We start from the raw sequence: 24,877 nt of genomic DNA on the forward strand, positions 1-24,877 counted from the left end.
ATAAACTCCACCAAACTTGTTGATGATAAAAGACTTCGTATAGACATTGCAGCTATTAGTGAAACCATAAATAGTGATGAAAATACAACAGTGAAATGGTGTGCTGGAAAGAACCAGTTAGCCAACTGCATGACGAAAAAGGGAGCAGCTGGACTTGAACTGTTAGAAATAGTGCAAAATGGAAAAATTTGTTTAAGACCATCAATTCACACTGTTTAAATCTCATTTTTAATCACATTTATTTTATTTGACTCTTCTTAATGACAATGTCAATTTTCCTCAAAAGAAGAAAAGTATAATTAATGTTAATTCTAAGCTAAGTTAGATAACTCTTTCTTTTGTGTTTATGTAACTCTTCAGTTTGGGAAGCCAGTTTTAGCGTTATATTAAATGGAGGGAACCTCATGGTGTTGTGTAAATTAACATCTGAATGGTGAAAATGCTAACTCTCAACACAATAGTAATTTAAATCTCTGTTGCAAAATAAACCACACGTTCTGCACATCACTCGGACGCCATATTTATTGTTTTGGTGTAAGTAAAATGTATACCGAACCGAACCGAAATCCGGAATTTCTAATCGGTGCATCGAATCGAATGGTATGAATCGCGGTGCACCGAAATTTTCGGTGCACCGCACAGCCCTACCTAAGTGCACATTAATTGCTAGAACTGGCCGAAGCTGAGAGTAAATTTCCAGACATGAATTATGAAGGACTGCTCTGAGATTCGGTGCAGGCGTCAGTCCAAATATTCAGCCAAGTCGAATCTCAACCGAGTTTAGGAGTGGGGGGCTCAGATGATATGTGGTGTCTTGCAGTCCTAATCTCAGCGAGATTCGTCGAGGCTGGATATTTGGACTGACGCCTCTTCTGAAATTCAGACCAGTGTCACACAAAGTGATTCAGGAAATCTTGCCTGAACATTGGCTGCTTATTGCGATTAAAATGGGTTAAACTATATTTCTTGTCTGCTCCAACTTTTCGCTTTAGACAGAACTCCATATCACAATGAAACATGCATTTCTTACCTTTGCATGGTGTAAATCCCATGTAGTAAATAAAGTTGGCTATTTTTGAAGCTGTTGCAAATGGCCACCATTTCATATTTACCTTCTCAACACTGAAGAGTTCTGGTAGTTTATGGTGCCTTCAAATTTGAAATAAATTGGTTAAAAATTACACGGTTTTCTTTTTATTGCTTTTAATTTTTATGTTTAAATGCTATAAAGTAATTGTCAATCAGTAAAATCTGTATCTCTAATAGTAGTACAACCGATCATGAAATATACTATCTGAACTCTTCTATGTTGAGAAAGTAAATATGAAATAGTGGCCATTTGCAATGGCTTCAAAAATGGCCAACTTTATTTACTGTGGGATTTACACCATGTTAAGGTAAGAAATGCATGTTTCATTGTGATAGGGAGTTCATAGGATGTCTAAGGCAAAAAGTTTCAGTGGATAAGAAATTCAGTTTATTAACCCATTTTAATCACAATAAGCAATTTCCTGATTTCCTGAATCACGTTGTGTGACACTGGTCTGAGATTCTTAAGAGGTGGCAGTCCAAATATCCAGCCTCAATGAATCTCGCTGAGATTATTACAGTCCCTGAAACGTACGTTCTACTTTACCATTTTTCCGTGTGCTCACAGTTTACAGTTTTGTGCTCACTGTTCACCAACCGTTCGCGTTCACTGTTCAAAAAGCATTCACCGTTCGTTTAGTGTTCAGTCTTTTATCTTTGTATTGTCATTCAGAACACCAAAGTGAAAGGATCAATTTTGACAGTGAGCCAAACATGAAAAAAGAATGCTTGCATAATACAGTAGTTAGTTTTGTCTACATCAAAGATATACAAATATTGAACGATCTAAATGCAATCCTTGGTCGCACTACTAATAATAGTTACTGTAATAAATTTTGTACTTGCATAGATTCTGGGATTATTGCTTTGGGTCGATATAGTTCTGATAAAGTGAATGACACAAAATCTGAATTTTTAATCTAAGTGGGAAATAAACTTTTTATACTGTTTAGGAGTGTGAAGGTGTTGACATGGGGTACCTATACAGTCTGTGTTGTTTGTTTAATGAATCCATCTAGACCCCCTTTGTGGGTGTTTGTTAATTACATGTATCCCAAACAACCAACTCTTAAAGTTTGAAGTCATACATGAACACCTGTAAATTCTGGATGTCAATACAGTGCTAATTACTAGGGTATGGTCTTTTCTTTTTCACATACATTGTGCATTAATAAATAAATACCATGTATCTAATAGTATCCAGAGATGATGGGTCAATATTCATGATTTATCACGAAAAGGTCAACCATTCTATTAGACTGGTATATTATAGAATAATGATTCGAAACATGCATTTCCCCCTGCTTTTCCATTTATACAATCATGTATCTGTACACAATATACACAATGTATACATGAAATTTGCTTTTTGTGTGCGATTGCTGCATGAATAGATGTGAAATTTGCGATCATTTCATGAGAAATATACATTCTGTACTTTAACTAAAATGCACTACCGGTATGCTTTGTTTATAAAAAAGTACAAAGGGAAAACATCTGAAACATTCCGAATGAATATTTAGTATTGCATTCACAGTGCGTTCACCATGTGCTCACCGTTCACATTTTGCTCGCATTTGAGCTCCATTCGCGTTCTGCGTTCACTCACCGTTTACCAACTGTTCACCAAATTGCATTCAACGTTCGCTCTGCATGCGTTCACCGTTTGCTCTGCATTCGCTCTGAGTGCGTTCACCATGGGCTCACCGTTCGCTCACCGTTTAAGTGGGAAAAGAGAACATTTCAGGGACTGTACAGCCTCCTTCCCTCTTACGCTGCAACTTTGATATGAAATTTCTTGACTGTGTTGTCAATTTTTTAAAGAGACAATTCGTGCCATGTTGAGTTGGTGGAATTTGCCATTATTTTCAATTAAAGCACCAAGACGCTATATGGGAAGTGCTCCAAACCTGCTTAATACAGGTGGTTTATTTTCCACAGTGAAGGCAGCTATACAATGAAATTAATAATTAATCTGAAATGTGTAATATGCTGTAATATATTTTGTTATTTATCAAAATTTACATTTAATCTGTTTAAAAATTTAAGAATGTATATTTTATATCATAATTATGCTATCAAAATTATACACACTCTAACAGAGATCTAAAAGCATGTATAATTTTATTGATACTTGAAAATGTACAATATAGCAACAAAAATATCCAAAGTTATATATACATGTACATTTGTTAGTATATCTGATTCAATTTTACTTCCTCAAAGGAAGATTTTACATGTAACACCACCACTGTCAACATTGTAGTATACATTATGTAGCAATCAGACGGGTTCGATTGCTGGTGGCCAGATCGATAGCTCAGTTGGTAGAGCACTTGACTAGAGATTCAGGGGGCCCGGGTTCGAGTCCCGGTCTGGTCTGTTGCATTTTCTCCCAACCTGTTACAATAATTATAAATATATCCAAAGTGATGTACATATACACTTGTTTTGAAAAAGCAGGAGAGAGTAGTCTGACTGTTGATGCTCTTGCCAAACACGATGAACAGCAGATAGATGATGATGGGGATGTAAGTTTCAGAGCAGAGTCTGATGTCATCAGTGCCAGTGGGAAGACATTCAATACATGGGCAACACACTGGACAGAGTGCACCAACACCACCTTCAGTCGAGTACATAGGTACTGGGCTTCAAACTCATCTTTTCATAAAGAGGTAAACATGTCGAAATACACTAACTGAAAGAATGTAACTTAAACATGTATGCTAATTAAAATGCACAAAATGAATGTATGTAATGTTTAACATGCTACAATACCCTGTAAATTGAAAGTATGCAACCATAATGTGCTGAAATGAAAGTACAAGTGACTCGAGATAACTCAAAGTTCAAGGGACGTACTTTAATAAAACTCGAGAGTTCAAGAGATTGAATGTTGAATCTCAAAATTAAAGATCTGTGACTGTTGTGGTTCAGATTTTATAGTAAACTGAAAGTGTATATTTACAACAGTCTGGGGTTGTTTTGAGGAGATTTTCTTTGTAATTTATGAGAATTCCTAATAATAGAAATAGCAGTTTTGTAATTGATGAGAATTCCTAGTTATAGAAATAGCAGTTTTGTAATTGAATAGCTTCTGTAGGTCCTAGCTGTGTTGGCAGCAGTTACTGAGGTGATCAAATCACGGGGAGGCTCTGAATCAGAAACGGAATACTTTGCTGCACTGGTACGTGTTTGTTGTTATTTGTGACAATGTATCGAAGTTGAATACAATGTATCTGTACTTGCCAATTTCCTATTACTTCTCTACATATTTATACCACTGGTAACTCGAATTTGGTTTTGTGGAAATGGTACTTGATTATTTTGAAGTAAAAATTGGTCTGGCAATGTACTTTATAATGTAATCATACAGAGATGTGTCAAAGATGGAAATTATGTTTTAAAAATTATCCATGCATGTGCAACAACATGTTACTTAATCATTGAAGGTCATATCATGTTTACAAGCATATATAGCCAGTGGTGAAACATTTGTCCTCACTCAATTTCAACATCCATGGCTTTGGGATATTCGAAATGTCCAAAATTCTGGATAAATTAAAAACCAAACAATAAGATTACCAATTGTAATTCAATAATTGATATGGCTAGCAGCTAGGTGGCTAAATTGGCCACTATTTGTTGGAGAACTTGGCCTGGGTGCAATTATTAGACATCAAGCATAACTCGAGCAATGGGATGCAAAATTGTGTATAAAATTGAATTTATGAAAAAATCATGATGAACATTTACCAAAATTTATCGCAATAGGGAAGAAAGTTTTTTTTTTTAAATTTATTTAGAATATGTATACACTGTATATGGGAAAAACTATTCAAATTTTTTTGTCATGAAAAAAATTCTTTTGAAGAACAGTAGGACATTTTGAGTGTTGTGGCTCATAGACCTCTTGTTTATTTTTATCACAGATGACTGCACTGGAAACAACACAAGGAGAAGAATCTCTATCAGCTGTTGTGTATCTTCTCAGCTTAGTCATGAAAAGGTCAGTTTTCATTGATTTATAGGTATTCAGAGGGTATGAATACTGAAACCATGTCTTTTTTTTTTAAAAGAATGAATTCAATGAATATATAATCTCTTCTCACATTTTTATGCTATTCGTTTCCACATAGAGCTAAATTTGCTGTTGTTGAATTATAAATACCACATCAAGACATCTTTAGGACTGTTCCATTTACAGTATAAATCTATGTAGGGGAGGGAGATGTACCTCATCATTTAGATATTCTGTAGTCATATTTAAAAACTCTGTTCCATCAAACCATTATTGCAATTAAAGTATCCTTTAAAAAAAAGTGTACATATGCTGAACTTTCACATTAAGCTTTAAAAATCTTGTACAATGTAATTCCACTGTATAGTTATAGACTGTCCTCAGACAACAGCTGTTTTGTTTGCCCTGGAATGGATCTGTTGCCCTTAAAACAGATCCATTCGAGGGTCAAACAAAACAGCTGTTGTTTGAGGACACAGTCTATAACTGTTTTGTTATAACATCTTCATTTGTTTAAAGTTGTTTTTACTATATGCATATCGTTTGTTGACTTTGAACTTTTAACAGGACAGTGTGATTGCATACATTCATCACTGTATCCACTAGTTTAAAGAAAACATACCTACATGTAATTGATAATTACATTTTTCGTGTTTCTGTTCTGCATCTAATGAATTCTGTCTTTGATCAGCACTCAAAATAAGCAAACCTTGCCATTATGTAAACAAAGCAGCAGACTGAGAATTGTGTGACTTGCATAGCCAATAGAAAGGAGGCAGACTATTTCCCGGTCAACAGTTAGTAAACTGTTGACTGGTCAATATACCACGAGTGTGATAGTTGGTTTAGCAGTTAAGATATTGGTTTTATTTAGGAAAAAATTATAAGGTGTATAACAATTTGATATAAAAATAAAATTTAATTTGTTCTCTAAAGTCAGTGGTCTTTAAGGTCAGTGTTGTACTGTGGTTTGTGGTACTGTGGTGTAGTTGTACTGTGGTGTAGTTGTACTGTGGTTTGTGGTACTGTGGTTTGTGGTATTGTGGTGTAGTTGTACTGTGGTTTGTGGTACTGTGGTTTGTGGTACTGTGGTTTGTGGTACTGTGGTGTAGTTGTACTGTGGTTTGTGGTACTGTGGTGTAGTTGTACTGTGGTTTGTGGTACTGTGGTGTAGTTGTACTGTGGTGTAGTTGTACTGTGGTTTGTGGTACTGTGGTGTAGTTGTACTGTGGTTTGTGGTACTGTGGTGTAGTTGTACTGTGGTGTAGTTGTACTGTGGTTTGTGGTACTGTGGTGTAGTTGTACTGTGGTTTGTGGTATTGTGGTGTAGTTGTACTGTGGTTTGTGGTACTGTGGTGTAGTTGTACTGTGGTTTGTGGTACTGTGGTGTAGTTGTACTGTGGTTTGTGGTACTGTGGTGTAGTTGTACTGTGGTTTGTGGTACTGTGGTGTAGTTGTACTGTGGTTTGTGGTACTGTGGTGTAGTTGTACTGTGGTTTGTGGTACTGTGGTGTAATTGTACTGTGGTGTAGTTGTACTGTGGTGTAGTTGTACTGTGGTTTGTGGTACTGTGATTTGTGGTACTGTGGTGTAGTTGTACTGTGGTTTGTGGTACTGTGGTGTAGTTGTACTGTGGTGTAGTTGTACTGTGGTTTGTGGTACTGTGGTGTAGTTGTACTGTGGTTTGTGGTATTGTGGTGTAGTTGTACTGTGGTTTGTGGTACTGTGGTATAGTTGTACTGTGGTTTGTGGTATTGTGGTTTGTGGTACTGTGGTGTAGTTGTACTGTGGTTTGTGGTACTGTGGTGTAGTTGTACTGTGGTGTAGTTGTACTGTGGTTTGTGGTACTGTGGTGTAGTTGTACTGTGGTTTGTGGTACTGTGGTGTAGTTGTACTGTGGTTTGAGGTACTGTGGTGTAGTTGGATGTAATAAGACTGCCTGTGGATGGAACATCAGTTCATTACAGGACGGCCCAGTCCGAGCTGATAACCATTTACTACAGGATGGACCAAAATCTTAAATGATGAAAAACATGCAAAGTTGTAAACTTGCACTATCAAGTATTTAAAGCACTGACACGTACATAAGCTGTCCATTGTGTCAGCTGTCCACTGTGATGTATGCTGAGTTGTATGTACAGGCTCCAAATATTTAAAAAACTACTTGTAATATGTATTCTGATTTACAGAGTGCCACCTCCAGTACTGAAGAGCAGGTTTTCAGAGATTGCCAAACAGTTTTTGGATGTCCTTGTTAAATACAGCGAGGGTCAATCTACATCTCTTCTCAAATCTGTAAGGAAAATATTGTCAACAGTATCATACTCTTTCAGAAATCTACTTTCATATTTTGACATACAGTCTGTAGTATATATTGAGCAGTGATTGGGAAGGCCATGCACCCTGCGCCATAGTCCCATTCAGGTGAAAATTGGCGCATTAAATTATCTAATCCATGCGCCAAAGTGCGCATTCATTATCGATTGTAACTTACGTTTGTTTTTTCTAGGATGAATTGGGTACGACTTACTTATTTTTTGTACTTTCATTTTTAATTCCTATGTATTCTAATACACCGAATCTCATTGGTTGAAACAATACAAATCAAAATAGATAACCAATAAACTATTTCCTCTTACACCACATCTCATCACGTCTTCTCATGCTTATACTTTGGCGTTTAAAGCTTCGGAATATAGAAACGACAGAAAGTGAAAAAAAAACCCAAATAATGAAAATAACAACGACAGACCGTCTTCAGATACCAATGCCGATAAAAGCAATGATACCGTTGAGAAGGGGACATTGAAACAAAGTAGAAACTTTTTCAAGAGCAGTGCAAAAGATCGTGGTCATGGTTCAGAGTTTCAATTAAAACAATAATGTTCCACTGCATATTTGCTATTTATTGAAAATGGCCATTCAAAATATCTTGATGGCCCATTCAATCTGAAAATGGCCCATTGAAAACTTGAACCGTGGGTCCATAGTTCCATAGGCCATTTTGGCCTTCCCAATCACTGAATATTGTAAAGTGTCAGTACACTTTTATGGACTAAATTTTAAACATATGACATTACTTGACCAGTTATTGATGTGTCTTGCCTTGCTGCTGAGAGTTCAGGAACAGGCCATGTGGAGTAACTCCTCTACACAACGAGTCTACCAAGGTCTCCTGGCCTTCACAGTCAACAGGAAGCCAAAGGTAAGGGGGGGGGGGGGGGGGGGGGGGTCATTGCTCATATTAAATTTTCTGTTACTGGGTGCAAGGGTGGTGATATGGAGTGGTCAGTGCTCCCATGGAGTGAATAGCTTGGTTTCAATAAATCATCTAATTATGGGTGGTTAGTGGTCCTGTGGAGTGAATAGCTTACCTTATGGATGGTTTCAATAAATCACCTAGTGATCAGTGGTCCTGTGGAGTGGTATCACCTGAAGTTAGGTTGGTCTGTTGTTATAAACTGGAAAGTCACTGAAATATCTGTGGGCAAATTACAAGAGAATATCTCTCTTTAGATGAGATGTATTATGGTGAAGCGACGTCTGTACATCTGTTCAAGGTTTTCTGTTTCTATTTTTATTCCTCTGTCACAAATCAAAGTTCTTGAAAACTGTTGAACCTTCCTTTGTAATTCATCCTTGGGTGAAGGGCTTTCAAGTTTGTTCAAATGAAGGGCCATGTCCCTTTCAAAGGGGAGATAATCACAAAAATGCAAAAATAGGGTGGGGTCATTTAAAAATCTTCTTCTCAAGAACCACTGGGCCAGAAGAGCTGAAATTTACCTGAAAGCTTCCTGACATATTGCAGATTCAAGTTTGTTCAAATCATGGCCCCCGGGGGTAGGATGAGGCCACATTAGGGGATCAAAGTTTTACATACAAATATATAGGAAAAATCTTTAAAAATCTTCTTCTCAAGAACCACTGAGCCAGAAAAGCTGATTTTTACATGAAAACTTTCTGACATAATGCAGATTCAAGTTTGTTCAAATCATGGCCCCCGGGGGTAGGATGGGGCCACAAGGGGGATCAAAGTTTTACATACAAATATATAGTTAAAATCTTTTTCTCAATAACCCTTGAGTCAGAAAAGCTGATAATTACAAGAAAACTTTCTGACATACATGTAGTGCAGATTCAAGTTTGTTCAAATCATGGGCCCCGGGGGTTGGATGGGGCCACAAGCAGGGGGGGGGGGGGGGGGGGGGGTCAAAGTTTTACATACAAATATAGGAAAAAGCTTTAAAAATCTTCTTCTCAAGAACCATTGGGCCAAAGAAGTTGACATTTACATGAAAACTTTCTGGCATAGTGTAGATTCAAATTTGCAAAGGGTAGTTTGGGCCATAATAGGGACTAAGGTTTTACATGCAAATATATATGGAAAGTCTTCAGATATGGGCCAAGGTGACTCAGGTGAGCAATGTGGCCCATGGGCTTCTTGTTTAGCTCACCTGAGCAGAAGGCTCAAGTGAGCTTTGTCCATTGTCGGTGTCATCGTCGGCGTCATTGTAAACTTTTCACATTTTCATCTTTGTCTCCAGAACCACTGGGTCAATTTCAACCAAACTTGGCCAAAAGTATCCTTGGGTAAAGGGCTTTCAAGTTTGTTGAAATGAAGGGCCATGTCCCTTTCAAAGGGGAGATAATCACAAAAATGCAAAAATAGGGTGGGGTCATTTAAAAATCTTCTCAAGAACCACTGGCTCAAAAAAGCTGAAATTTACCTGAAAGCTTCCTGACATAATACAGATTCAAGTTTGTTCAAATCATGGCCCCCTGGGGTGGGATGGGGCCACAATAGGGGATCAAAGTTTTACCTGCAAAATATATAGAAAAATCTTTAAAAATCTTTTTAAGAACCACTGAGCCAGAAAAGCTGAGATTTACATGAAAGCTTCCTGACATAATGCAGATTCAAGTTTGTTCAAATCATGGCCCCTGGGAGTATGATGGGGCCACAATAGGGGATCAAAGTTTTACATAGAAATATATAGGAAAAATCTTTAAATATGAGCCAAGGTGAATCAGGTGAGCGAATATATACTACCGTATTTTGCCGAATATAATACGCAGTGGTGTTTAATACGCACCCCCCACTTTGAGCCTAAAAGTTGGTGAAAAAACGCACTTCGGGTGTATAATACGCAGCAAAAATTTTGACCAAGCGGTAATCTTTATTTTATACTTAGTGTTAATTTTCACTTAACATTTTTGCAGAAATAATGAATTCTAAACAACGCACAATAATTTGTAAACTTTTTGAGATGAGGTCTACATCGCGGTAATCTTCAATGAGAATCTTCAGGGAAATATCAACCCGGACAAGCCTGTTCATTTCAGCAAAGCACGAGATTTTGTAGCATTAAAGTCTTAACTGACTCGATATTTCCTTTGTTGAAACTTCAAATCAATCAAATAGCTGATGTTATAAAAATAAAATTAAACAATTAAACTATCGCTTATTTCACTGTAATCAACACACCATGGTAGGTACAAAGATGCAAATTATCAACTCCTTGTTAACTACGATGACTATTAAAATGTGTGAAAAAAAATTTGTTAGGTATTTCTTTACCCAGAGGGGGTATCTAACAAAAGCACAATGTACACAACAATGGCTTCGTAAAACACACGCTTTTACGCAAGAATAGTTATTTCAAAGATTCAAATTAGTATTTCATTAAAAATTAGCCCTATTCATAAAACTTACAGTAAACCAACTTTTAGCAAGTGACAAAATTATTTTCCAACAATTTTAGCATGTGACAAGGCATTATTGTGTACACATGCTTTCAATAATGGCGGCATGCGATGTAATGAATAGTCAGATCCAATGCAATTTGATTGGCTGTTTGTTTCATGATAATTGAATTATTTAGATATTGTAAGTATACATATCACATTTTCTGCAATTTTACGTTTCTGTAGTAATTTTCTTGAGGTCGAATTTTCTAGTTAATAAATAGGTGAACGTGAAATGGCGTACAGTATCCGAAGCCTTGTTTCATCTGGAAAAAAAGGTCAAAAACCTATTGTGGTATATAATACGCACCCCTTTCTGGCACAAAAATATTCTCTAAAAAAAGTGCGTATTATATTCGGCAAAATACGGTACTCAAAATTTGATAAGGATCATAGTTATTTTTCTGTTTAAAAAATTAATAACTGCATAACTGGTAATATTGTGTCCAAGTGAAATCAAAAACGTCTTCAACAAACTTGCACGTGTATTTCATGCCATGGGAAATGCGTTTCTCATCACAGTTTATGCTTTTGCTACGATTGCACGATTTCACTCGGGCATCGGTGTCTGATTCTTTCTAAAATTTCAAACTCACTTGAGTTTTTACACTACGTTTATCAACACAATGCCCCCTCAACGTGTAAGGCGTCGCCTGACGACAGAACAATTGGGCAGATGTATTGGAATGCTTGACGCTGGCTATTCACAACGTGACGTTGCAAATGCACTAAACGTCAGCCAGAGCGCTGTAAACAGGGCCTGGAACCGACAGCAAACTTTTGGTACAGCAGCACACTGACATGGGGGTGGTCGTCAGATGTTGACAACCCAACGCCAAGACCATTTTGTGGCTCTTCAGGCACGACGCCATCCCTTCTGGACAGCAACCAGCCTACGTAATGACCTCCTGAACACCTCGGGGGTGAATGTGTCCACTCAGACGATACGAAATCGGCTTCACAATGCAGGTCTCAACTCGAGAAGGGCATATGTTCGAGTCCCTCTGACTGTTCGACACTGTCGGGAGCGATTGGACTGGGCTGAAGATCATGTCACTTGGACACAGAATGTTTGGGTTCAAGTTCTGTTCACTGATGAGTCCAGGTATTGTTTGGACTTTACAGACAGGAGGCACCGAGTGTGGCGACGACAACGTTTCCATGATACCAACATCAGTGAACATGACCGTTATGGTGGTGATTCCATCATGGTCTGGGGTGGAATCAGCAGGGATGGAAGAATAGATCTTCATGTCCTGTAGAGAGGAACAATGATGGGGGTGCGGTACCGGGATGAGATCCTCGATGTTTACGTCAGACCCTACGCTGGTGTTGTTGGCCCTGAGTTCATCCTGATGGATGATAACGCCCGTCTTCATCGCGCCAGGGTGGTGGAGCAGTACCTTCAGCAGGAGACAATTGTCTGTATGGACTGGCCAGCGCGCTCGCCGGACTTGAACCCGATTGAGCATGTATGGAACATGCTGCAGATTGCTCTTTCACGCCGTAGAGCACAGCCCACGACTTTGGCAGAGCTCGGAAACGCCCTCGTGGAAGAGTGGAACAACCTTCCCATTGGAAACATCCGGGTGCTTATTGACAGCATGGCTCGACGTTGTCAAGCCATCATTGATGCAAGGGGAGGCCATACCCGGTATTGACACTTCATCGACTAAGTGTAATGATGGACTATCCCCAAAAAACTGTGTAATTCTTTCTCTGGTTTGCTGTTAACTCTTTGTAATGAAATGCCTTTTGGTGTTGTTATCAGATTTCAAGCATTCCGTATTGATAAAAGTTCATGCCGTTTATGAATTTTCATTCATAACCTGAGTAAACACGTTTCTGAGTCAAATTTATTTCTTTTGTTATGTTAGTGGTAAATTACACACATATATAACCTAGTGATCCTTATCAAATTTTGAGTAGTATATAAAGAAAATCTTTAAAAATCTTCTCAAGAAGCAATGGCCAGGGCCAGAAGAGTGTAGATTTACCTGCATGAAAGCTTCCTGATATAAAGTAGATTCAAATTTGCTCAGATCATGACCCCCGGGGGTAGGGTTGGGCAACATAAGGGGATCAAAGTTTTACATAGTGATATATAAAAAACATCTTCTCCAGAACCACTGGGCTAGGAGAGCTGAAATTTACATGAAAGCTTCCCGACATAGTGGAGATTCAAGTTTGTTAAATCATGACCCCTAGGGGTAGGATGGGGTCACAATAGGGGAATCAAATTGTACATGCAAATATATAGGGAGAATCTTTAAAAATCTTCTTCTCAAGAACAACCAGGCCATATGAGTAGAGATTTAAGTGAAAGCTTCCTAATTTAGAGTAGATTCAAATTTGTTCAGATAATGGACCCAAAGGTAGGATGGGGCCACATAAGGGGGTCAAAGTTTTACATGCTGATGTATTTAAGAAAATCTTCTTAAGGACTAATGGGTCAATTTCAATCAAACTTGGAACAAATCATCTTTAGATGAAGAGGATTCAAGTTTGTTCAAATGAAGGGGATAATTGCAAAAATAGGGTGGGGTCATTTAAAAATCTTCTCAAGAAGCACTGGGCCAGAAGAGCTGAAATTTACATGAAAGCTTCCTGACAAAGTGGAGATTCAGGTTTGTAGAAATCATGACCCCTGGGGTTAGGAAAGGGCCTCAATAGGGGATCAAAGTTTTACATGCAAAAGTATAAGGAACCAAACTTGGCACAAAACATCCTTAGATGAAAATTTGTTAATATGAAAGGCCATATCCGTTTACAAAGGCATATAATAATTGATGAATTTGTAGTCAAGTTTAATAATTAAGTTTGATAATTAATGAATTTTTAGTCGTTATCTTTGAAAAGTTTTTTCAGGACCAAGCTGCTTGTATAATGATAGTTTTGCTCAAGCTTGTTTATTGCTAGGAACTGCTGTTCAGGTGAGTGATGTGGTCCATGGGCCTCTTGTTTTACAGAGTATTCGTATGGGTATTGAAGATAAGCATGTGGCAAGGATTTGGGTTTTGAATTTTTAAGAAAATTACATGTTGTTGAACTTAGTTCATCTTGAGGAAATATTATATTGGACATGGTTTGTCCTTATTTTAATTCCTCTCATAGATTAGAAGCTATGGTATTTGTAAATAACTTGGAAGATGTGCATAGTACAAGGATTTTGATTCTCAACAATTTTGAATTCTCTTTGATTTTTTTAATATTGAGAGGTTGTTGAACTTGGTAAAATTTGGGGAAATATTTTACACACAGAACTCTTGGTTTGTCTATCTGCCTCCTGTCACAGTTTTTAGCTAAGACCCTTTATTCATAGCATGCAAAGAAAGTATGTCACAGCCTGATACTATCTGAAGCAAATTTCTACAAATTATGGCTTAAGAAAAACACCCTATGTAAGCATTTTCATGGGTGTATTATGTACCGTTTGCAGTAATCTTGTTTTTTAAAAAAACTGAACGATGCTATGTGCTTTTCAATTACATTGAATAAAATGTTTTTATGCTATATCAATAGGCACTTCTGAATTAACATTAGAAAACTGGTCTTTACTTTTTCAAAATGTCATTCAACGGTTATGATAGCTCAGTGGTGGAGCGTTTGCTTTGTAACTGGGAGGTCGTGAGTTTAAGCCCCACTTGTGCCATACTTGACATGTAAATATAGGTAGTGATTGCTCCTTTGCCAAAAGTTGGGCATTTAGAAGTGAGAATCATGGGTCTTTCAGATATGGCCTTAAAAGTGGAGGTCCTGTGTCATGTCAGGCATTAACACGATAAAGAACCCTCACTGCTATGGCCCTGAGTGCTTTGCATAGGACTAAATTTGTGGTACTTCACCTACAGCTGGTGACGTCTTAATAGAGGGACAAATTCTTGATTGGACGTAACACAAAAAACTGTTCAGCCTTTTGTTTAAGAAAGTATAATAGTGTAGTATATAAAGGAGAGAGTAGAAAATCTTTGGCTGGACCGGGAATCGAACCCGGGACCCCTGCATTACTAGTCAGGTGCTCTAACCACTGAGCTCTCCAGGCCGATATCCACGGTCCTTATAGCCCTAATTACTACAATAGCATGCTTCAGAGTCTGTTACTGGTGATGAGAGTGAAATCAAGCTTACTGTTACTGGTGATGAGAGTCAGGTAGCAAGCTTACTGTTACTGGTGATGAGAGTCAGGTACAGTGTATCAAGCTTACTTTTACTGGTGATGAGAGTGATAGCAAGCTTACTGTTATTGGTGATGAGAGTCAGGTAGCAAGCTTACTGTTACTGGTGATGAGAGTCAGGTAGCAAGCTTACTGTTACTGGTGATGAGAGTCAGGTACAGTGTATCAAGCTTACTGTTACTGGTGATGAGAGTGATAGCAAGCTTACTGTTATTGGTGATGAGAGTGATAGCAAGCTTACTGTTATTGGTGATGAGAGTCAGGTAGCAAGCTTACTGTTATTGGTGATGAGAGTGATATCAAGGTTACTGTTATTGGTGATGAGAGTGATAGCAAGCTTACTGTTATTGGTGATGAGTGTGATATCAAGCTTACTGTTACTGGTGATGAGAGTGATAGCAAGCTTACTGTTATTGGTGATGAGAGTCAGGTAGCAAGCTTACTGTTATTGGTGATGAGAGTCAGGTAGCAAGCTTACTGTTATTGGTGATGAGAGTGATAGCAAGCTTACTGTTACTGGTGATGAGAGTGATAGCAAGCTTACTGTTACTGGTGATGAGAGTGATAGCAAGCTTACTGTTATTGGTGATGAGAGTGATAGCAAGCTTACTTTTACTGGTGATGAGAGTGATAGCAAGCTTACTCAGAGCTCCAGATAATTTTTTACCACAAAGAGTATTTACTCCCTGATTTTCAAATCAATACGTATTTTGCTTTTCAGAAAAATTCAAAAGTGTATTTTGTTAATTTACTGATTATCTTTGGTCTTTTGCACAGAAAGACATCAACCAGATAAACGATACTTCTTCCGTTAAACTTTAACTTAAAGTTTATACTAAAAGGCCGCTCCAGCTATTCATGGGGGAAATCATTTGCAGTTCTTTTTATTACACATGTAAAACTATTCATTGTCATTGGGAATTTGATATTTATCATTGATGCATCAAATTTGAATATGTCAGCCACTCAGTCACATGATTATGATCCAATTCTGTATATCATTCGTCCACGATTGATAATATGTTTTTTTCTCTGTGCTTTCGACTGCACACTAACTCTTAAGAAAGAAAGTATAACAAGTAGGCCTATATAATAGTGTTTTGAGTTAACTCTTCCAATTTTTCAAAATTGTGATTGTCATCAAAACGTATTTCATAGCGCTAAATATCATGTATGATCAAGCCCTGGGCTAATCTTAATTCATATACCGGTATATGAATAGATAATTCATATTTATATCATACTACATTGTACATGTATCACAAATACGCGGACTAATACGCATTACTTTGGGAGTGTTTTTCAACTTAAATGCGTATTTGGTCAAATTTAATGAGTATTTACGCTGATACGCACCTTATCTGGAGCTCTGCTTACTGTTATTGGTGATGAGAGTCAGGTAGCAAGCTTACTGTTACTGGTGATGAGAGTCAGGTAGCAAGCTTACTGTTATTGGTGATGAGTGATAGCAAGCTTACTTTTACTGGTGATGAGAGTGATAGCAAGCTCACTGTTATTGGTGATGAGAGTCAGGTAGCAAGCTTACTGTTTTTGGTGATGAGAGTCAGGTACAGTGTATCAAGCTTACTTTTACTGGTGATGAGAGTCAGGTACAGTGTATCAAGCTTACTTTTACTGGTGATGAGAGTGATAGCAAGCTTACTGTTACTGGTGATGAGAGTGATAGCAAGCTTACTGTTATTGGTGATGAGAGTCAGGTAGCAAGCTTACTGTTATTGGTGATGAGAGTCAGGTAGCAAGCTTACTGTTGCTGGTGATGAGAGTGATAGCAAGCTTACTGAACAAGGGGAACCATCAACTTTTTTATGCCCTCGTAATTTGGAGATTTCAGAGTACTAGTTTATGATCTTTTGGTCTGTTAGTCTGGCTGTCCACATAAGGCCAAGTAAAATTGATTAGTAGATTATCATTCAAACTTCACAAAAAAATGGGGCGGGTTGGAGGATTTTATTTTTTGTTTTTCGCCATGGTATTCTTGACCTCGAAAATGCCTTCTCTCATTGAGAAAAGGCTTTATAATCTTAATTACATGTGTATTTAGGTTTCTAAAAGGCAAAGTGAACAAAGTACGTTTACGATACCGGACCGGACATAAAAATATCCGGAAATCGTAATTTTGAAAAATAAAAAAAATCGGGGCAGGGCGATTTTCGAGGGGCGGGCGGGAATGATAATCTACTAATTAATTTTACTTGGCCTAAACTTGGCCACACATGGAACTTTGGAATGGACGATGATGGGGCTTTCATATTTCACACGACTGTTGATTTTGACCTCTTGGTGGAGTTTGACCTATTTTTAAGAAACTTTAAGGCCACAGTTTTTTTATTTCTTGGTTTACGGATCCGTCGACCCTAATTTCTGGGGAATCGAAAAAAATAAAAATAAAAATGCAAATTTCCACTTTTTTTAATTCCGCCGATTCTACCCAACATGTCAAACCAAAAATAAAAATAAAATGAATTTTCAATTTTACGAATAGAAAATCATGAAACGCAAACCTATTGATTTGTATTTGCTAATCACTATTCGTTTTGCGAAATATCTTTATTCCGTATTTTTAAAAACCATGTAAACAGATATGGCCACGCACTATGACAGTAATGATACCTATATTGTTCTTATTGACGAAACAGATGCCAGATGGCATTTCATTACGAAATTAAAGGAATTGATAGAAATAAATATTTCTCATACAATTGGCGGTATTCTTGCTGCTAACATAACATGAAATGCAGTGCTTTTCGGGTGTTTAAAGATGAGAGGAAGGTACAGTTGTTGGCGACTTTACTAGATAGGATGTTCTATCGTTAAAGTGATTATATGTCCTATGGACCCGGTTTGAATGTGGTGAGGGCCTGTACCAAAACACAGTTACATGTAGATTATTCTAACTAATGACTTTATACCACAGCAGTACATGTCATAATAAATGTATTTGAATACATGTACGTGCATCTCTGCCGTCAAAAATCCTAACAGGGAATAGAACAGTGTGAGAAATTGTTAGATGCTTTTGATATTATAATGAACGCCTGTAAAAAATATGACCAGATAAAACTCAGAAAGTTATACATATTTCTTGTAAATTAGCAGTGCTCCAAGTCACATCTGCCATCAGGTCGCAAAATGGCGACCTAGAAATATTTCTGGTCGCCATTTTCAAATTTCTAGTCGCCATGTTCAAAATTTCTACTCGCCATGGTAAAAGATTTTGTAAATAAGACATACATTTTTTAGCTCACCTGAACCGAAGGTTCAAGTGAGCTATTCTGATCTCATTTTGTCCGGCGTCTGTCTGTCTGTAAACTTTTCACATTTTCGACTTCTTCTCCAGAACCACTGGGCCAATTTCGACCTAACTTGGCCAAAAGCATCCTTGGGTGAAGGGCTTTCAAGTTTGTTCAAATGAAGGGCCATGTCCCTTTCAAAGGGGAGATAATCACAAAAATGCAAAAATAGGGTGGGGTCATTTAAAAATCTTCTCAACAAGCACCACTGGGCCAGAAGAGCTGAAATTTACCTGAAAGCTTCCTGACATATTGCAGATTCAAGTTTGTTCAAATCATGGCCCCCGGTAGTAGGATAGGGCCACAAGGGGGATCAAAGTTTTACATACAAATATATAGGGAAAAACTTTAAAAATCTTCTTCTCAAGAACCACTAAGCCAGAAAAGCTGAGATTTACATGAAAGCTTCCTGACATAATGCAGATTCAAGTTTGTTCAAATCATGGGCCCCTGGGGTTGGATGGGGCCACAATAGGGGATCAAAGTTTTACATACAAATATATAGGAAAAATCTTTAAAAATCTTCTTCTCAAGAACCACTGAGTCAGAAAAGCTGATTTTTACATGAAAACTTCCTGACATAGTGCAGATTCAAGTTTGTTCAAATCATGGCCCCCGGGGATAGGATGGGGCCCCAAGGGGGGATCAAAGTTTTGCACACAAATATATAGGGAAAAACTTTAAAAATCTTCTTCTCAAGAACCACTAAGCCAAAAAAGCTGATTTTTACATGAAAACTTTCTGACATAGTGCAGATTCAAGTTTCTTCAAATCATGGGCTCCGAGGGTTGGATGGGGCCACAATAGGGGATCAAAGTTTTACATACAAATATATAGGAAAAATCTTCTTCTCAAGAACCACTGAGCCAGAAAAGCTGATTTTTACATGAAAACTTTCTGACATAGTGCAGATTCAAGTTTCTTCAAATCATGGGCTCCGGGGGTAGGATGGGGCCACAAGGGGGATCAAAGTTTTACATACAAATATATAGTTAAAATCTTTTTCTCAATAACCACTGAGTCAGAAAAGCTGATATTTGCAAGAAAACTTTCTGACATAGTGCAGATTCAAGTTTGTTCAAATCATGGTCCCCGGGGGGTAGGATGGGGCCACAAGTGGGGGGGGGGGGGGGGGGGGGTCAAAGTTTTACATACAAATATAGAAAAAAGCTTTAAAAGAACCATTGGGCCAAAGAAGTTGACATTTACATGAAAGCTTTCTGACATAGTGTAGATTCAAGTTTGCAAAGGGTAGTTTGGGCCATAATAGGGACCAAGGATTTACATGCAAATATATATGGAAAGTCTTCAGATATGGGCCAAGGTGACTCAGGTGAGCGATGTGGCCCATGGGCCTCTTGTTTTTATTTAAATATCTTTCAAGAAAAAAATCAACACCCATTTACATGTATGCGTTTTGTTTGTTTTATTTTTAAACTGAATAGAAATGTGCTGTGAAACATGCTGGATGCTAACAAGTCAAGTATTTACTCTGGCAAAAGTTGTATTGCATTGAGCCATTCTGTATATTTTACAGTATGCTTTTGGGGAAGAAAATCCAACGTTCCACACAAGGATTTGCTTTAAAGTCCTCAATAAGTGGGCCTTCGTTGACAGCTTATGCGAACACGAGCTTCTACTTTTGTTGGATCTTTTGCTGAACAAACAGTACCAGCATCAATAAGAACACTACATCCCAAGTTTGTAATTGTCTGTGAAAATTAGCAGCAACTGTTGCCCCACTCGACTTACTGCTAGTAATACAGTCACAGACAAAGACAAAAACACTGCCACATTTGAAAGATGTACACCAGGTCGTGGTGAAATCGGACAATGGGTGTCCAGAAATGATGAACGTTGCTGGCTGATTGGCCTCACAAATTCTACAAAACATTTTGCAATCTCTGTATATCAACCACAAAAATTCCTTCAGCCATTAGGACTGTGGATTTTCCTTTACTTTTGCATTTTTCTTTAGACACAGCTACGTCATCTTTAAATGCAGACCTTTTTCCGTGTGATTCTTGAATTTCTTCGTTACATGTACTAGGCCGAGGCTTCTAATTTTTACTACTGATAAATCCAAAGTTCTTTAACCCTCATTTTAACGCCATCTTGATCGCTTTCAAACGCCGTTTTGACCGAGACTGAAAAATATTTATTCAGACTTCCGATCCCGATTACAAAATTTTACTGGATGCCAAATTTTTCTCCACTCGCAAAAATGCGACTTAAATATATTCTCTAGTCGCAAAATCGATTTTCTGGTTGCAAATACGACTGTTTTACTCGCAACTTGGAGCACTGATTAGTATACCTTGTGTAGTGGTGGAAGGAATTTGAGTATCAAATAAAAATGAAAAACAAGAAACATTTCTTTCAAAAAGTTGGTAGATAATTCCATGTGCTTGTCTATGTGGGAGAAATGGGGTTAAAAATTATTTCATGGGGGTATAAACATTCTGAAATTAAAAATGGAATTACTACATACAATTGTAATATTGCTTATATTAATTTTTTTTCTTTATGTTTACAATTTGTAAATGTAAAATCTTTATTGAGCATATACAGCAAATTTACTGAAAAACATTATATAAATGCTGCATGGATACTTTACAACATCAAAGAGATATGACCTTATACATTCTCGGCTTATGTTCTACCAAAGTGTAACATAGATACAAGTAATAGTTACATGTATACACCGAATTTGAAATTGCATTCTTTTTTTTTCAAAATTCATAATGTACTAGTCACTCTAAAGAATTTTTTTTCTAATATTTTTAAAATACATGTTTTGTTTATTTGTACTCATGAAATAATGTTAATGATTTATTGAAAATAAAACAATAGATATTAAAAATGTTTATTTTATTTTATTTTTTTTTTTTCTCCCAACCGACCGTAAAAATTTTCTTTTAAATCCGTAAACCAATAAATTAAAAAATGTGGCCTAACCACAAACAGTAAATGATAGATCTTTTATAAGCCCATATTTATGTTTATCAATGAATTGAATGTTTTATACCCCTGAAATAGGAAATTAGTGGGCATATAGTGTTTGGTCTGTCTGTCAGTCTGTTTGTCTGCAAAAAACTTCAACTATGTTGTCCATAACTTTTGAATGGTTGGTGATGGGGCTGTCATATTTTACATGTATACTTTGTGACAAAATCTAAATCTTTTGGTACCAAAATGTTTTACCTTGTGACCTTTACCTTAGAGTTTTACCTAATTTTGAAAAACTTTAACATTGGCCTTAAATTTTGAATGGATGTACTAAGAATTTCATATTTCTTGGGATTTAACCTACTTTTGGAAAACTTTTAACTTTTACCACTATCAAATTTGCTGCTATGTGGGTTCATCAGTGTTATAGAAACACATCTTGTTTTCATCTGCTGATAAATTTATTGTTTTTATTCTATGAAGTTTATGATTTGGCAATTGCAGGTAAGAAAGGCTGCGCATCAAGGAGTGAATATTGTCATAAGAGGTAGTACCTTCATGACCCCAGGGGAAACTGGCCCTCCCTGTCACCCAGCCAGTTCCATAACAGCCAAGTTTTGCATTCAAGTCATTGAGCAAAGTGGAGGTGAGAGCAACACTATGCAATACAATGAAATGTGTCTGTGAAAGAGATTCGGGTTTCATGACTGTATAGTCTCAAAATTTGTTGTAGAAACAAAATTTTCAACAGCAAGCTTTCTTTACAGAATTCACCAAGTAATTAAGTGGAAAAAAAATGCAGTTTTTAGAATCTGTCATTAGGGCCCTTTGGGAGCCCTACATTGAACAACGTGCATGCATCCATGTGTCTGTGTCCAGGCATTGACAATTTTCTGGACTTTCTTTGACTATCCCTGCAGCTATTGAATTAGAAATGTATACATGAACTCAAGTCATTATCATATCAATGGGCTACAGATTGAGTTTGGATTTTGTTGACCTACTTTTGAAAGAGATGTTGACCTACTTAGCAAATTTAAGGGATTTGTAAGTTTTCCAGAATTTTTTTTGGCTATCCTGGCAGCTATTGAATTGGAAATTTATTGATAAACTCATATCAAAGGGTCACAGGTCAATTTTGAATTTCCTTTAAATTGTGCTACAAAGTGAGGCCTTTTTGTGATGCTTGCCTTCACAATGATATTTTGTTGTCAAAGAATTTTTTCAAATTATGTTACTGATGAATTGTGCAGAGATTCAGTGTTCATCTTAATCACTGTTTTGTAATGCAAAAAATTGTTGTTACATTCATCGTATTTGTTTTTACGTGTTCCTTTAATTAGCAAATATCATGAACTCAACGTATAGGAATATTTAGTCTGTGCTGGTACAAGATTTGATTATCAGTAAACAATTTTCAAATTAAGTGTGAAGTTCCTAAGAGGTGGATATTGGGGTGGGGTTGTTCAGACTGTAAAGTTCATTATTACTATTATACAGTACCCACAACGTTATTCTTGACATGATAAACGATAGGACACGATAGGATAGGATACACGCACAATACGATAGGATACACAATAAACCTGATATAATTACGCAAAACCTGTTAAACGATCTTCACGATAGACCTGATAAACGCAAAACATGATAAACGATCTTCATGATAAAAGGAAAACCTGATAGAAATGTTGTAAATTTAGAAACGATTTAGACAGAACGAAATGTTGATACCTACAACATAATTACATTATGTTGATAATAATGTTGAAGGATTTCAATGCTCAGTATATGCCAACATTATGGACAACGCAGATTTCTTGTTTTCCGTGTTCTCGCGATTGGAAAAATCTAATGCGGTAATCTATAGGTAACTCAGGAAAACCGCGTTCTCATCGCAGGATGACTATCAGTTACCTGTCCCCGTCGCGGTAACATTTGTTTAAAACATTGATTGGTTTTGTACCATATAATTTCTTTAATCCACGGTCGTATGTCTTTATTATTTTATTTTATTTATGTTTTTTTATGCCATCACAGCTAAAATTAAAAAAAACTAAAATATATACAGCATTGAATTCATTATTTGATATCTATATGAATTTTCTCAGCCAATGATTCTAAAATTTATATTGTCACCTAATGTTTGATATATAAATTATACAGGGAATTAACTAAATGTAATATAATGTAGTGATATCATTCTTCAGTAGCTCTCTTATGCTAATGTATATTACCTTGAATATGAAATAAAATCAAGTAATATTGTGTGTGTAGCGAGGAGGGAGTTATTTTGCATCAGCTCTAAGTTCACGGCTCAATCAACATCTCAAGTTATTTTCATAACGACTGCTTTAAAAAAATCAACCGCACTACACCTGTTAGATATTTTAACACTATGAATGATAATTGATAGTCATAAGTAATTGGAACATATTTATTTGAATTGATATTTTGTTAACAAAACATAAATAAACTGTTTAAAAAAACATAAACAAAACCCGGCTTGTTTTAAATTCGCAATTTTGAAACACTTAGTGTGTAAAAAATTCAAATAATCATCAAAACCAGCATGAATTTCCAGTATCTACACGTACGTCTATTGGTACATGTGTTCATGTACAAGTAAAAAAAAAAAAAACAACGATGACAGCGGAATCGTGCCCAGTTGAGCAGAATTTCGGGATGCAACACCCTTGGACCCTTTTAAAACTTAATCTTCTAAATGTGTGACATACAATGTCCCTGAGAATGCTAGCTGTCAAAACACGGCTGATACACAAAATCAGATATAAGGACGCGCACAAGTTCAGCAGTTGCTATATAAGTAGCATACAGGTGAAAAAAATCGGAAGAAAAAGAACCATTATTAAAATATACATGTATGTGATAAACAATGTAATTTACTGATTTTCCCTTTCAAATCGGAACTCCCTATGTTTCTGTTAGTGTTAATTACAAATAATTGTTTCTAGAAAAACAAATGTTTATGAACTTCAGATGAAGGAGCTTTCAGATTTACTGTCCTCGGTTTGCTCGACAGACCATTGCCTACTTTCCAGACTACTTAGAATTAAATTGTGATAAATTTTCATTCTCTCTGGACGGACAAATAGCTCTTTTTCTGCCTTAAAATCGATAACTTTATGTTCTCCTTCAAATATACCGTCTTTCCTTGATTCCTAAAAATAGCTTCTTTAACAAAACGAATAAAGGTTTCGGAAAGTATCGTACTTTTTCATTAGAGTTTATATACGATCCCGATAGTTTCCGAAGCTACACGATAAACGATTTTCACGATAAACGGAAAACCTGATACACGCAAAACACGATACACGATAGACCTGATAAACGCAAAACACGATAGAAAACGGAAAACCTGATACACGATAGGATAGGATACACACACGATACAATAGGATACACGCACGATACGATAGGATACACGCATGATACGATAGGATACACGCACGATAGGACACGATAGGAAAGTCAAGAATAACGTTGCGGGTACTGTACAACGCCTTCAGGTTCTGTTTATTATGATGAGGAGGATATTGGGGTGGGGTTGTTCAGACTGTAAAGTT

General features: G+C 36.9%; 1 protein-coding gene across 2 annotated transcripts in view; it reads left to right on the plus strand.

The window, feature by feature from the left end:
* The window catches only part of LOC125658911 (RRP12-like protein), a 136,833-nt gene that overhangs the window by 8,659 nt on the left and 103,297 nt on the right, over positions 1-24,877 (plus strand). The window contains exons 2-7 of one of the 2 annotated variants that reach the window (XM_048890364.2): positions 3,553-3,764; positions 4,193-4,276; positions 5,022-5,098; positions 7,300-7,405; positions 8,199-8,315; positions 21,795-21,936. In XM_048890364.2, the coding sequence (XP_048746321.2) occupies positions 3,553-3,764; positions 4,193-4,276; positions 5,022-5,098; positions 7,300-7,405; positions 8,199-8,315; positions 21,795-21,936 (738 nt within the window). Of the gene's footprint in view, positions 1-3,549; positions 3,765-4,192; positions 4,277-5,021; positions 5,099-7,299; positions 7,406-8,198; positions 8,316-21,794; positions 21,937-24,877 lie in introns of both variants that reach the window. The other variant, XM_048890363.2, reaches the window with a different exon arrangement.

This window comes from Ostrea edulis, chromosome 9, assembly GCF_947568905.1.
Source record: "Ostrea edulis chromosome 9, xbOstEdul1.1, whole genome shotgun sequence".
In the NCBI taxonomy this organism is placed as follows: Eukaryota; Metazoa; Mollusca; class Bivalvia; order Ostreida; family Ostreidae; genus Ostrea; species Ostrea edulis.